At 38.1% G+C, this 16,156-nt stretch overlaps 1 protein-coding gene across 2 annotated transcripts in view; it reads right to left on the bottom strand.

The window, feature by feature from the left end:
• Positions 1-16,156, bottom strand: part of PTPRM (protein tyrosine phosphatase receptor type M) — an 846,383-nt gene that overhangs the window by 320,270 nt on the left and 509,957 nt on the right. For both annotated transcript variants that reach the window (XM_023228490.2, XM_023228491.2), the window contains exons 9-11: positions 15,985-16,094; positions 6,730-6,931; positions 3,789-3,891 (exon numbers count right to left, since the gene is read on the bottom strand). In XM_023228490.2, coding sequence (XP_023084258.1) covers positions 3,789-3,891; positions 6,730-6,931; positions 15,985-16,094 — 415 coding nt within the window. The remainder of the gene's footprint in view (positions 1-3,788; positions 3,892-6,729; positions 6,932-15,984; positions 16,095-16,156) is intronic.

Raw genomic sequence — 16,156 nt, 5'->3', positions numbered from 1 at the left:
ACTGCTGTGCTTTTACGAAGGGTCATGTCAGTATTGGTGAATATGCTCCTTGAATTTGCCAGGGGCACTGTGCATCCTGTCTCCAATGCCCACTCTGAAGACTGAGGCAGGGGAATCGCTTGAGCCTCGGAAGGTCAAGACTGCAGTGAGCTACAATTGCACCACTGTACTCTAGCATGGGCAACAGAGTGAGACCCTGTCTCAAGAAAAGAATAAATAAATAAAAGAAAGAAAATAAAACCATTCCGTATCTTATTAATGAAAAAACTTTGAATCCATGAACAGACATTAAAATTCTCTCCTAGGTGCTAGTTTACTGGCTGGAATGATGGAATTTGTGTTCTTCTGGGCCATCTCAGGATTTAAATAATTTTATGTGACAGAGCTGATGTGTTGATCAATAAAAAGACAACAATCATTTACATTGAGAGTTTATTGCAATTTCAAGAATCTACATGAACCAAGCTGAGTGTTTGTAGGGAAATCAATACACGACCACCTTACTCAGTGAAGTGCGTAAACGAAGCTCAACTGAATTTTCAACATCAATGAATATGGATTAAAGAAAAAAATCAAATCAATTGAAAAAAATGGGTTTTGGAAATCACACAATGACAGTATTTTTGAATACACAATACTGTGCAAAATCCAGGAAAGCAAACAGATGTTCGCTTCCATTTCCCTCCTCCTTCTAGTATTTATCTTATCATTTGGGAAAAGCTTTCTTGTACTGCAGTTTGATTACATGTGCATTTTGCAGATTTCCAGATGTGTTCAAATGTTTTAATTTACATTATGGCTTTATATTTAGGTCCATATGATTCCCTAATCAGAGTTCTTATTTGTCTAAACATTACATGAAATTGAGAATTTTAATATGCCCTATCTAGTTAGAGGGTACTATACATATTTTTTCCCCAACCTAGTCTTTCTCGCTATACTGGTCTTCCATCTATTCTACAGACAATCAGTCCAATTATGTTGTCCTATATAATGAATCTCTTGAAGACAACATTCACTTTTCTGCAAAAAACAAATATATATATATATATATATTTTTTTTTTTCAACAGGTGAGGTTGAAATAATTTCCTCTCTCAAATTTGTGCCAACACAATTTACCCATTTAAGACAGGCATCCTTCCAATAAAGATGATGTCTATAGCAGGTTGTCCCACGATGCTTACTGAATGATGCCCCATAAGGATTGATCATGATTCTAAGATTATAGATGTGAATAATGAACATGGATATATTTATTAATTTCAAGATGCTAACAGGGGAAGAAGGTATTAGGGACTGGAGGCAAAGTGCTTCTGGCAAATTCAAGGAGCATATTCACAAATACTGACATGACCCTTCTTAAAAGCACAGCAGTGCTGAACTTGTAAACCAGGATGTTATGACAACTAGAAAAGAGGGTGAGGCAACACAAAGTGATGAAATGATGTAAGGTCTGCAGAGAAAGTTATGTATTTTGGACTCTGACAAGAATTTGGATATGTATTTTTATAGACATAAGAATAGAAAGCCTGAGGACACCAAGAACTACTAGTAAGGTCCCAAAGTCTCCGAAAAACAACTAGACATGTGTAAAAGTAAGCAACAATAAAGTAATGTCTTAGTGAGGCATATGCTAGAAAAAAGAACAATAGTTCGGAGTGTGCCCGGCACCTTGTAAAGACCAGGGAAGAGGGCTGGGAAAGCAGTGCAGGTATATTGCCCAAACAGCAATTATTTTAAAACTTAGTCTTGGCCAGGCATGGTGGCTCATGCCAGTAATCCCAGCACTTCGGGAGGCCAAGATGGGTGGATCACCTAGGGTCAGGAGTTCAAGACTAGCCTGACCAACATGATGAAACACTGTCTCTACTAAAAATACAAAAATTAGCCGGGCGCGGTAGCACACGCCTGTAATCCCAGGTACTTGGGAGGCTGAGACAGAAGAAATCGCTTGAACGTGGGAGGCAGAGGCTGCAGTGAGCTGAGATCAGGCTACTGCATTCTAGCCTGAGCGACAGAGTGAGACGCCGTCTCAGTAACAAACCAATCAACAAAACCTGGAAAGATGCATATGAAAATCCAAAGATGCAAATGAAAATCCAACCGAAAGCGTTTCAAAGTAAGATACAAGTATAGAAAATGTGCAAAAGGTATCCATATAAGAACAAAGTACCATGGAATAACGGGCTGTTTTTGAAAAATGATTAAGCTTTCAGCTTCCTTCGGTTTGGAGGCATTGAAGCTGAGTGAATTCTAACTATTCACGTGAGCATGATGCTTTGCAGTAAAACATCAAGTCCTTTCCCAATGACCCTTTATTGCTGAGTCTGAGCAACTGTTAAGTGGATCAGAAACAAATGATGCTCCCAAGACCATGGTCAGAGCATACATTTTCATTTAATAAATTTCAGCTTTTAAAGTCAACAAAGACTGACCCATGGCCATGGGTACACTTGTGTCTTGGATAGCATCTAATGCATGCCTTGGATCCATCGGATTAGTGCAACCTCTTAGTGTCACCCACAGGAATCAACTCAGAGGGCCTGGGCAATGTCAAGCACATCACTTGAAATGTAGCAGTTAACAGGATCTCCAATTTGGAATAGAGCTTTTATATATTTCATAGTATTCTCACAAACTGCATCTATGAACAGCAAGCATAAAACTTTACATGAGCTACTATGTTGCATTATTCTACAGTATAAACTAAAAATTCTTTTTAAAATCTTGGAGATTTGTGAAATAAAAATTTCTGTGACTCTTCCCTAATCTGACTTCACTAAAAACTAATACTATTCTGGTTTTATTTAAGACTTTATGAACCGAGACCTCCATATATATTTTACTGAATACAAGGAAATCTAACTGACTGCCTTATGATACTGTAGTGAAAACATGATCAAATATAGACAGGTATAAAAAGATTAATGAAATAAAATTCTACAAAAGGAACATGAAAATAAACCCTAAAATGCCTTGTCAATATAAATATACTCTATTCACAGTAATAGATGACTCCGAAGGGAATCTATTCTGATAATACAAAGGTAAAACACTTAAATCCTCTGAATCAAGTAGAAATTTCACCTATGTAGATTAATGAGCTTATGACAAGTTGATACTCCAGAGTTATTCAGGTATTCTTTTGCTCTGTCTTGGAAATAATAAATTTATTTTATTCAGTCACTGTAAAAGTTACACTTTATAACTGCTTAGCTATATAAATCATCATGGGATAAGATGCGGGCCTAGATATTAGTAATTAACTCAAATCAGTTCAAATAAAGAGTTCACAATGTTCTTTCCAATCATCTGTTTTTTTTTTTTAAACAACTATACATCCCATATTCTATTGAGAAATTAGCTAATTTACTAAAAATTAAATGACATAAAACCCAAAGTAAACACACAAATGAAAAAATTTAAACATCCATTCAAAGAAGAGAGCTGATAACAAAAATGCCATCTGCCCTTGTGTAACCAGATTGCATCCAGCAGTCACCTTTTAATTTAAAACTACCTCCTCAACAGACTAGTGCTTGGTTCCTTATCTTCAAAAGAACAACCCACTTGCATCAGCATAAAACCCTTTAAACAATACTTGACCTCCTTACATCAAAGCCCTTTCATTTTCCTCACTCATTACTTTTAATTAGAACTAATAAAGATATGGATTTACATGCTGGCTGAGATTTGCAGCAAATCCCGAGAAAACACGTTGGAGGAATTAATCAACTTGATTTAGTTTTCTTCTCTCTAGAGCCGGCCCACCCCTCTGTTCCATACCTGACAGGTGCTCCTCTGCTGTGGGCAGGTTTCAGCATGACTGTCACGGTATTGTCAGTTTGATTCAAAGGTGTCTCAAATTCATAAGCTGGCATAGAGGGTGCTGGGGGAAAAGGCATAGGATGGAAGACTCATTATTTCTGGTTGATCTTCTCAGTTTAGTTTCCACTTCCTTTTACAAAGAGCATTAAGAACACAGTGCATTTACTTTATATTGTGCTATCAACGACCATGAGCAAGCTTCACGTATATTCCCTACACAGAATCACAGGGACAGCTGCTAAAAGCAGCCCATAGTGCCCCCTGTGATCTTGAGTTGAAGTTGGGAGATGGTATGAGGCGGTTTGTGAGGTGTGAGTAATATTCCGTTTCTTGATTTGGATTCTGGCTAAATTAGCATAGTCGGCTTGTGAAAAATCACCGAGCTGTACACTTACAATTGGTACACTTTTCTGTACATATGAGTTCTCAAATAAAATGTTTATGCTAAAGGCATATTTAAGAAATAATCATTGGACTTTACAGTTATTCCATCTAGGTCAAGGTTTTTCATGTACCAGAGACCTAGTGGGGATTTAAAGAGGACAGCGGGAGTCAGAGAGATTTGCTGGAATTAATTAGTGACTATCTGTGGGCTCTCAGAAAAGCATGAGAGTGGAAAACACGTAGGAACAGAACTAAGAAAGGCTTAGGTTTGACTTTTTGCTGTGTTTTGTTTTAACCAGCATAAGAGCTTTTATATATCTGAAAATGGGGAAACTACCCTGTATGTTTATTATCGTAATTCAAAGAGAGAACAGAGAGACAGGCAAATATAATTCTACAAACGTTAGTTCTCCTCCAAATATAAATCCTATTTCTAAGGCCAGTTCCCGGCATCTTCCTTCTCTAGACTGTTAAGTCTTACTATGATAGCAACAGAGCTCTTCAGTAATTATGGATAAGACAAATCATTACACAGAGCTGTGATGTGGGACGGCATACCATATCTTCACAGCCCACAGGTAGAGACTCCTGATGAGAAAGCTAGCGGTCGTTTCTTGCAAATACAGTTTTTAAAATTGTCTTATATATACAAAAAGATTATTTTATCACGATATGGGTTACTTCTGAGTTCCATTTATTGAATCATCTCAGCAGTAAAATTTATTTCAGTTCTCTTAAAAATTAACTCAAAGTCATAACATAGAATTACATTTTGTATCCAAGAGTGGTTCCCTCTCACAGGTCCATGACAATTTGAACCTGTAAACTCTGTTTTAAAACGATAAAAATCAAATACTTATTCTTGATGAGACGTATAGGCTAATGGAAATGTCAGGCTGCTTGACTTTCCATAAAATTGTTTGAACTTGGCATGCTGAAAGTGGTCAAAACCATTGATTACAATCTGCCATGATTGTAAGTTTCCTGAGGTCTCCTCAGCCATGCTGAACCGTGAGTAAATCAAACCTCTTTCCTTTATACGTTACTCAGTCTCGGGTATGCCTTTATTAGCAGTGTGAGAACGGACTAATACAACCATACTGATCAGAATTCTTATCTAATAAAAATAGCAAAAGTGAATTATTTTATTCAAAAAATACACGCTTTATGACAATAATCTTCGTAGTTTAACTTACATGGGAAAAATTTCTTAAAACACGCTTATCTTTAAATCCCCATGATAAATTCATACACTAGATGATATTATCTTCATTTGTATGTAGGGGTAAATTTAGTTGATTAAAATCAGAGAGGAAGTGCCTGGCAAAATCATAACAAGAACCTAGATTTTTTGATTCCAAGTCCAGTGATTTTTCTTCTACCAACCTACTTTCTTCAACCTGTATAAGTTTTTGAATCTCTAATTATTCTAACTTCCCAAAGACTTATTTTCTCTTTCCCAATTCTCCATACTGTTTCTATAACCTAATTCTATATACAGAGTATCAAGTGTATTAAATTTCAAGTCGTTTGTGCTTGTAAAATCTTACATAATGAAAAATTATCCCTTAAGTTATACTTGCTTAAAAAGAAAATTCTAAACCCTCCCTCAAAACCTAGCCAAACACTTACAATACTCTAGTTGTGAACATTCCTTTCCTTCAACTCCAAACAATAACTTTTATTAATACAAAACAAGGAATGAGAGACAAAAGATACAAAGGTCAGGCTAAATATTATTGAACTAACCATGGCTGATAACAAGAGTTAGCTCGTTTCCCTACTTCTACCCCACCTGATTCACTCCAAACAAAACAGTTAAAGCCAAAACTCAACACTTCCACATTCATACCCAAAGGGGAAAAAAAAGGAAAAAAAAATTCATGCAAATTTTTTTATTGCTGTTGTATATCCCATACCAGATGGCAGCTTAATTTCCTCTAGTCTGCAGTACAAAGACATTTTCTGCACAGTTGAACATGCCTAGAAATATTTCTCAAATTAGGTCTTTTGTTAGATGACATAATTAAGTCTCTAAAAGCAAAAAGCTGGAGGTCCTCAGTGCCTGGTACCATCATGTATTTGCCTCTCTCTTCAGGACAGAATCTACTTATGGTAGAGGTCCCAAGGAGGCTGATCCTTCGGAAGCAGACTCTATATGACTGTCTTTCTGCTGAGCTCCTGATGGTTCATGGTTCATTACAGAGATTTTTCCAACATTACTGCTCTGACAACTTTGGATTGAGAAAGGGATGAAAGTGTCTCAACAGAACCTTCTGCCTCATGCCCAAGTCCTCCAAGGCGCCCTGCTGAAACAATAGCCACTTCCTAACACATGAGATCTTAAGCTCCCAAATGAGAAATAATTGTGCCATGAGTCTGAGCTTCAGGCATCCAAGGGTATTCCTTTGGATATAATGTTAGTGTGGGCGAGCTTGGCGTACTTGACAATGGGAAAGAAAAAGGACAAAAATGTTACTTCTGATTAAAGACACAACTCACGAATGTAGAGTACCTGATATTTTGGTGGTGAACTGGTTTGTTGCTGGAGGCCCAAAACCCTTAGCTGTGCTAGCTCGGATGGTAAAGGAGTATGTGGTTCCCGGATACAGTCCAAAAAACAGAAAATGGGTTTCGTTTCCCAGCTTTGAAACTCTTCCACTCTGATTGGATAAATCTATTTCTGGGTCAAAGGAACTGACTGCTTTGTAGGTGATCTGCAAAAGAATGAGAAAGTGATAAAATATTTGGAGCAGATGGACTCAGATTGCATCTTTATCCAATAAACCCTTCTGATGTATGCGCTGTCAGACACTTTATCATAAGCTCCCACTCAGACTCTTGAAATCCTGAATCCAGTGAAGGGATGAAGGAACTCCGCCAAAGCTGTTATTACTTTTTTAGACAGGGGAACTTAAGTCAGTAGATTAGAACATACAGGATGAGCACAGGGTTAGGCTAATGCTTTGAAGTTGTTTGCTTTCAAAATGTCATTTTGTAAAACTATACATTACAATGGGTTTTGAACAAAATAAGAAAATATACAACTAGCTCAAACAGATAAGATACTGACAAGGATAAGGCCTCATCGTTAATCTAGTGGCCATAATTTGATTTAGGATTATTATCTATTGGGAACAAGGGCACTGAAGTGTTTTCATCAATGCAGGCAAGGACATCTGCTCCAATGGCTGCAATCCTAGACAGATTCCGGTCACTCCTGATGCTACACATAGAGTGATCATTCTGGGCCATATTCATTTCTTTCCTTTAGAGCAATGTCTTCCAATAGAACCTCCTGAAATGATGGAAATGCAGCCACTAGCCACAGCTGGCTACTGAGCATTTGAAATGTGGTTAGTGACACTGAGGAACTGAAAATTTTAGTTAAAATTTGAATTTAAATTGCCATGTGTGATTAGTAGCTGCCATATGAGACAGCACAGTTCTAGAAGTTTTCATGATATTAGCTACATAACAGATATTCAAAGTATGTTGGGTAAGTCTGAAGTGTTTGAAAATAAATGTAACATAGGTGCCTTTAAATCTTGCTCTTTCAAATGATATTTTAAAGAATTTCACTGTGAGAAGTTCATCATCTATTCAAGAACATGCATTTTAGTGGTGATTACTAACTTCTACTGGTTGTAATGACATAATTTTAAAATGTGGTATATTTTAAAGTTTTAAATTGCAAAACTGAGCACTTTTCTTGCTTTTAAATAGGTAAACTTACTTGTAATTTATGTGCATGAACACTAAAACTGTTATTATACGAAGTGATAATTGACATTCTTTTTTCTTATATTTATACCATGTCATTACAATTAAGAAGACCTCTCTGAAAGAATATTTAGATTGAATCAACTTGCTTTAGCAAGAAAACTGTTTGCTGTATATATTAATCACTGCAGTGCGTGACACTATTGGAGTCACGCACAGTATCTGTTATTAACCCTCTAACAGACTTCCTCTACAAGGTTAAGGAGGTCAAGAAGACAAGGCCAAATCCGCCCCCGGCAGCTAAGCGAGGGACGTCAGCGACGTATCTGCTGTGTGATTACTTGGTCCTCCATTCAGACACCTCCAGGGAACAAGGCAGTTTAGAGGAGACAGATCTAAACCTCTATTATGACTGCATAATTGCTTCCCAATGTTTCCCACTAATTCACCCGTACATTTAAAACATATTCATTGAGCCCCTCTCATGGGCTAAGCACTGTGTTTTGAGCTGGGGTCTTGCATGGTGCCTCAGGAATCGTACCTTCCCTGAAGGAGGTATCAGTCTGGTAGGGGAAGGGGAGAAGCGATCCAACAATTATGACAGAGTATAATTAAAATGAGGACTGACGCTGCCTACCGAGGCTAGCTTAGTGTTCTTGTTCATTTTATTGCCTATCTATAAATCTTAATGAAACATAAATGCATATGAGAGAAGCCCAAACTCCTTAGTTTTGTGTTTCAGACCTGCTCCTACCTTTTCAAACTTACTTCTGAATCTATGATACTACACAATTATATTCCCTTCTGTTCTGGTCAGAGGATAAAGACTGCCCTGCAAACACTAATGGGGCTTTTCTGACATTGCTTTTGCCTATAAACTTTCACTTGCCTGGAACATGAGACAGTTACCTCTGAATCCATGTTCTCTACCTATTCAGATTCATTTACTGTATTCAAACATTGACTGAACACTGACACTCTGCACGCACCATGGCCAGCAGGTAAACACATGTCCTGTTTCAGATAATGGAGAATCTGGACAGGGTGGGATGGAGCTGGGGAGACATACAGTCAGTAAATGAATACTTTCAAAACACCAAGTTCCATGGAAGAAATGAATAAGGTGCTAAAATAAGTAGAATTGTCAGGGGAGAGAGGTTATTACACAACCACTTATAGTGGCTGGGGAATGGCCCACTGAGATGTCAGTTAAGCTGGAGAGACTTGAACTTAGGGAAGGAGTCAGTCATGCTGAGAGTTTGGGGAAGAAGAGCAGGAACTAAGGCAGTGAAGCAGGAGTGAGTGGGCACAGCATATGAACAGAAAGGAGGTCGATGTGGTTCCTTGGGGGCTGGAGAAGCAGGCAGGACCATACTGTACAGTGCTTTGCATTCCAAGATAAGAAGTTTGGATACATACAACAGGAAGCCCTTGAACATGTTTAGGCATGAAAATAAAATGATCTAATTTCCCTTTAAAGAGTTCACTTTGACTGTGGGTGGAAGGTTGATTTGACTGGGGAGGGGGCACAACTGAGGTAGTGGGGAAGGCACTAGGAAGTACAGCAGAGTCCAGGGCCTAGAGCTATAGCACAACGGAGAGAATACAGACACTTGGAGTAAGGTGGGGCTGGTACACGCAGCAAGAGATGAAAAGAACTGGCATCTTTTAGAGATAAAATGGACAGAACTCAGTGAAGGACTGGATATAAGAAAAAGAGGATGGAATAAAGGATAGGTTCCATGTTTTGGGCTTGATCAGAAGATGTACCGAAAAGAATGGAACAGATGAGGAGAAATTTACAGACACAGGTGGACATGTTAAGTTGGAAATGCCCACGGCAGTCAGGTGGACACACATGTATGACATGAAGCTGAGATTTGAGAGGACTGGGCTGGAGTGAACACTAGGGGTGATGAGCATTGAGATGATATTCAATTCTAGAATGGAGGGGGTCACTAGTGAAGGAAGTTTAGAAAAAAAAAGAAAGGAGCCTGGTACCACACCCTAATGAATGTAGGTATTTGATACAGGATAGAGGAGGAGAAGCCAACAGAAGAGTCAGAAATGCAGGAAGACAGCCAAAGGAGAGAAAGCTGTCACAGAAACCAAATGAAAAAAAGCAGAGAGAAAGGGAGAGAGGGAGGAAGGGTGGGTTGGTTTCCAAAGATGAGACTGGGACAAAAAAAGTGTCCGTCCATGTCCCAGTCCAGAGTTCCCATTCTGTGTATCTGTAAAGCCTTCCTAAACCTGGCCTAACAATCCCTAGATCCACTGAATGTCTGTGTTGTGACTGTTCATACAATTCACTGGGCAATGAATCGTGGAGTACTGTGAAATCTCTTCTTTGATCTTCAATCATGATTTAAATACGCCAGAGGAATTGGAACATTTCATGTAATTGTATCTTCCTTCTGAGGAGTGGCTGATGTCTTATTCCTTTCCCGATCCCATTGTGATCGGTAAATATTTGGCACTCAGTATCTATTTTTCTACAGCTCCTCCTGGGGAGAGCAGGCGTGTGCACGCGCTCATGAAAACACTCAGACAAGTGGGATCTTTGCTCCACCCGCAAGGACTACCAAGCAAATGCTTTACTAAGGGACTTGCTTGCTGTTCCAGCAGGGCCGATGGGCTTGGACTTGCCGAAAGCCCTGTGGTTGCAAAATAACACTGAGGTTCTTAGCTGGCTTCCAGTGATAACCCTTTGACAATTTGGTAAAAATTAGATACCTTCTCTTTCCTGTATACATAAAAAGCACATGTATACACTAATTCACATACTCCTAAAAATTACAGATCCTCTCCCTCACCCCTAACAAACAAGTATTTTGGGCATGTATATGTCCACAAAATGTCACAAAGGTGATGGGTTTCCCCATCTCAGAACCATCCACAGAGCCCTGGAGTCTGAATATCAGAATGAGAAAAGCTTCTCGGCAGCAGGCACACTCTAACTCTACAACCCCACTGCCTGCCACAGAGCTGATGGTAGACATTCACCCACCTCAGCAGCTGCTCTAAACGGCACCAAAATATACCCCCACGCTCAAACTCAAATGTCCATATGGTTTCAGCATTTACTTTTTCACTTGTTCATTCAATACACGTTTATTAAGTGCCTGTTAAGTACTTCAGTACAGCAGGAAGCTACAAGAAGGAAGTCTGGAAGCTCCTGTACTTGTACTCTGTCCCTGGCTGAAGGTCCAGGAAACTGTAATGAAGACTCTGTAAATAACGCTACTGCTGCAGTGTTGGATATAAGTAATTTTATGGGATGTGCCAGGTCAAAAGCAAACTGAGATCTCAGCATCATGTGTGAGGGTTAGATTTGGGTGAGATGGAGTAAACTGTTGCTTCTATTGGATGATTTCTGATCTGCAGGTAAGTACCTGAAATCTTCCAAAATTGTCTTCCCCTTCTCTACTTAAAGCCTCAAATTCTAAACTGAGAGATTAATGGGAAACCAAAATAGAATAACATGCAATCTTTGACTCGCATGTTATAGAAGAGGGGAATCAAAATCTTCTTGTGTGAGTTGATGGTAATTTCAGCCAGCATAAAACACCATCCTCTAATTGAGGTTTAAGCAATTATTCTGAGAAAACAAAGGAATGAATAATTAAATCTGATTTCAGGGGAGCAAAGGACCTAGGCTACTTCAAGGAAGAGTATAGTACTTGAATAAAATACTCAAAGATAAGCAGAGCTGCTATAGGATGAGAGCAATGGGATGGCACAGGCAGAATGAATCTAAGCAAAAGCAGGGTGTGTGATGGCTCAGAAGGCTCTTGGAGAAAACACAATTTCATATACATGGCTCATTGAGTTCCAGAAGAGAAACAGTGGGAGATGGCGTTATAAATATAGATTTGGGTTAGATCACAGAAGCCCTTGAGTATTGCAAACAAACGTCTTAACATGGCCCCTACATTCTCATTCCCTCTACATAACCACCTACCTCAGCTGATGGTGACTAACAGTCCAGTTATCCAGGCTCAGGATATTAACATGTCTTCAACTCTAGACTCCTGAATGTCCTAATCAGCTGGCAAATCTAGACCATTCTACTTAATTAAAGTGCCCAACCAAAACTGCACTTGATACTCTAGTCACACACTCACACATTGAGTCCCTAAGTTTAGAACTCATTTCATTCTTTCCATAGTTGGTTGCTGATGGGGCAGTTACTTCAATAGAAAAGGAACAGTACCTTTTCTACTTCTGTCTTTTCCAGTATCTTAGACATACCAAAGCTTTTTAAAAATCCATGTGTTAGTCTCATGACCAGGAGTCTGGTATTTACTCACTAGAGATACATGAAGTTAGTAGGGTACAACAAAAATATTTGGACAAATATCCTTATACATTAGGGAGTATTACTAATAAACTTCTAGAAATAGGTCTGACATGCTATGTTTAAATTTTGATAGATTCTCCCTAACTGCCTACCAAAAAAAGACTGCAAAATGTATGTTCCCATCAATAGACTATGCATGTACACATTTCTCCACATCACTGATTAACACTTGATATTATAGAAATCTAAACTTCTGTAGCACTTGTAATATTCCATTTCTTAATCATTAGTAAGGTTGAGTAGGTACTTTACCATATGCTCACATGCTGGGTTAATTTTTTTTTGAAGTGTCTTTGCCATTTTCTTTCCTAATACAGTGTTTGTTTTTTTCTTATTACTACATAGAGCTCTCTGTATATTACAGCCACCAGCCTGTTGACTGCTGTAAGTGCTGAAAATAATCTCTCCAAGTCTTCTGTTTGCAGTCAGACCTCCTTCAAGGTATCTTTCATCATTCAGAAGCTTAACATTTTATATAACCAAATCTGTCAATCTTCATTTTTAATGACTGCTGCATTTTATATCAAGCTTAGAAAAATACATAACAAAAATGTCTTCCTACCTTTTTCTTCGAGGGTTCTTCTAAACTTTTGTGTTTAGATCATGAATCTGGTATTTATTTTTGTATGATGTGAGGTGGGAGTCTCATATGGCATTTTATTCTTGTAATAAAATGCTGGATTTGATAACATTTATTAAATTGCCTCCATTTTATATTCATTAATGAATTTGCACTACAGTTTCTACCTTGTAAAATTGTAAAAGGACATGTATCTAGCTGTTAAAATAGTAGTTACATTTGAAAAGTAAAATTGGGAAGCAAGGATGTTTTATTTTGAATACTTCTGCACTTAAAAGTATTCCTTCAGAGGGCAGTATTAAATTGACAACTTGACAAAGTAAGAGATTTTGACAGCTATAGAGTAACGGGGTAATGAACAGACCCAGGTTGTAGGAAGATGACGGATAAAATTAAATGACTGAGGTGGAGGGTAAGGTATGAGAAGGACTTGGTTCAGAATGAAGACAAGGAGGTCAGAGAGGCAAGGCTAGTGCTGGAAGGCTGAGAATGGAGTTAGACGAGTGTAAAGGAGAAGGCAAGGAAGAAAACCAGAAGAATGATGTAAGGCTGTGAACTGCTGTAACTCCTGGAAAAAACAATGCTGTCAGCCGTTTTGATCATTAATGCTTTTGTGTATCTTTCATGATAAGCAAAGAGAGAACTGAGAATAACCTAAAGCTACAGCATATTCATTTCCAACACGGATATGGCCTGGATGTTTGTCCCCTTCAAATTTCATGTTGAAATGAGATTCCCAATGTTGGAGGTGTTTGGGTCATGGCGGCAGATCCTTCATGAAAGGCTTCAGGCCACCCTCTTGGTGATGAGTGAATTCTTGCTCTGAGTTCACAGGAGAACGTGGCACCCCTCACTTTTCTCTTACTCCCGCTCTCCCCATGTGACGTGCCTGCTCCCCTTCAGCCTCTGCCATAATTGTAAGGTTCCTGAGACCCTTGCCTGGAGCAGATGCAAGTGCCATGCTTCTATGTTCTGCAGAAGTATGAGCCAAGTAAACCTCTTTTCTTTATAAGTTACCAAGCCTCTGGCATTTCTTTACAGCCAAGCAAGAACGGCCTAGTACAAACATCAACAATATTCCATCTGTGCTTTCTTCTTTCCTTCAAAAATTATCCTGTGCGCTGCCTTCCTTAAACAAACACCCGTGTCATTGGTTACTAAACTTTTTTCCAACCACGGCACTTTATCTCACCTTCTGGTTTTCACCAGTATTCAAATGTGATTACATGACAGAGTACACTGTTGCCATGGTCCCTGCTTCTTTCGGGGCAAAGGTTTGATTTCGTTAGCATAATTTTGTCTCAGAAGTCTGTGATTCTCCATAGAGGGACTGAGTCTGGTTCAACATGTATCTTCAGCTCCAGGGGGAAGCTGTGTGTGCCTCTTGTAAACTCAGGCATAGGCTGGGTGAATCACAGCTCACAGGTGCATCTCAGCTCAAGAAGAGCTCCTCCTGAGACTCCACCTAAGACCTACCTGGAGGGAGCTGGGGACTCCCCTCCTTCCTACTTGTAGAAAACATGGGAAAGGGAGAAAGATTTGTTGGGCAGAAAGCTTGTATTTAATCACTTCAGCCTGGATCACATATTTCCCCTTTGGTCCCTAGAAAACTGAACCAATCTGTTCTACTTGTACATATCTGATTTTTAAAACCCTGATTTATGACACATTCATGCATCCCCATTGTAGTAGTATTTAGATCAGTGTTCAGCTGGGTAGTCCTGGCTGCAGTATCAAAGAGATTAATGGGTTTTTCCTTTGAATTATTATTCCCATTGTTTTCATGTTAAAGTGACTTACCACACAGAGATATATCTCTTGTGGGATTAAAAAGAAAGACTCTATTAAATGTTTTCTGTCTGTCTACATAGCAACATGTGGCTTTTAGGACAGATGAACTTATGGCTTGGAAATTAAAGTTGATTTCAAAGATTGTATGTCTCCGAGTTTAAAATCCTGTTACTAGGTAAGAATCCCCAAAACTGAGACCTAGTTTTAGTTTATTTTGGGGGCCAAAAATAAAAACTAAAAGATTTTCATCACTGAGAAAAAAAAATATGAACTTGTTTGATTTGTTTATAACACTTAGCTCTATAAAAGTTGAGCCATGAATTTTGATAATATTCAATTCTTTTACAATGAAGCAGCCAATGAACAGCATCAATAACAGTACAAAAATCAACTTTTTTATCTTTCTTCACTTAGCTTTGAATTAATTTTTGTGTGTCTTTCAATACCAATTTTCAAAAATTAAAAGGAAACATAAATGTGAGGCCAGTTGGGTCAGGGAAGGGGTTTCCCGGTGATCACTGTCTGACAGCTCATCTTTACAGGCTTTTGTCAGTAGTTCTGAAAGGTATTCAAGCAGAGGTTCCATAGGAGAATTTGCCACGATTTTTAGAAACTTTACAACATACAAATTTTGTTGAATTTGCATTCAAATAAATGCTAGCTTAAAAAAACACAGCTGCTTGTTTCTATGACAATAGGCATCGTGAAATGATGCTCGAACAGATGTGATAATGAATGTCACCCTGTTATTGCTGTTATTTTTTTCCTTGAACAATTCATCAAATTCTTCTCTGCTATCTATCATTCAACCATTTGATATGCCTCAGTAGACAAAACTGTCACAGAAGTCGAAAGGATGTTTTGGTAATACAAAGAAACCAAAAGACATTATTCTATTGTTAGCCCTGAGACAGTATTTATTGACTTTGCTAATTGGATAATCAGTGTCCTTCTATAATTCAGTAGTAAAATATTTAACAGCTAATCAAGAATAGAATTCTGTGTTTGTCTTATAATCAATGCATGTTTCAAAATACTTATTGTTTTTAATAAAGATAATTTTTAAATGTAATGCTGTGTCTTAACATATAATAACATATAAACTGGAAAGGTCCAACTCATTGTAAAGCTAAATCCTCAAACTACATATAATTCAAAAACTTATTTTTACAATTTTCTTCTATATAACAACCATTATAACTACTGAAAGCATTAAACTTCTTAAAATATATTATGTAAGTATGCATTTTTAAATACTAGATAGCCTACATTATGAGAATTTCTAATTAAAAATTACTAACAAACATATATACTACCTCATATAAAGTGATTACACCATATGTTTGAGTTGGTTCTCTCCACTGAAGAAATATCTTCTCTTCAAAGGCACTTCCTTGTATGGATTCAGTGGGAACAGCACCTGGGACTAAAGGAGGGTGGGAGGAAATAAATGTTTAAGTAATAAACAATTAAAAAGTAGATTTTTCT

Source organism: Piliocolobus tephrosceles, chromosome 18 (assembly GCF_002776525.5).
Source record: "Piliocolobus tephrosceles isolate RC106 chromosome 18, ASM277652v3, whole genome shotgun sequence".
Lineage (NCBI taxonomy): Eukaryota > Metazoa > Chordata > Mammalia > Primates > Cercopithecidae > Piliocolobus > Piliocolobus tephrosceles.
Note: the sequence above shows the minus strand (reverse complement) of the source record. Positions and strands in the feature narration are given on the sequence as shown.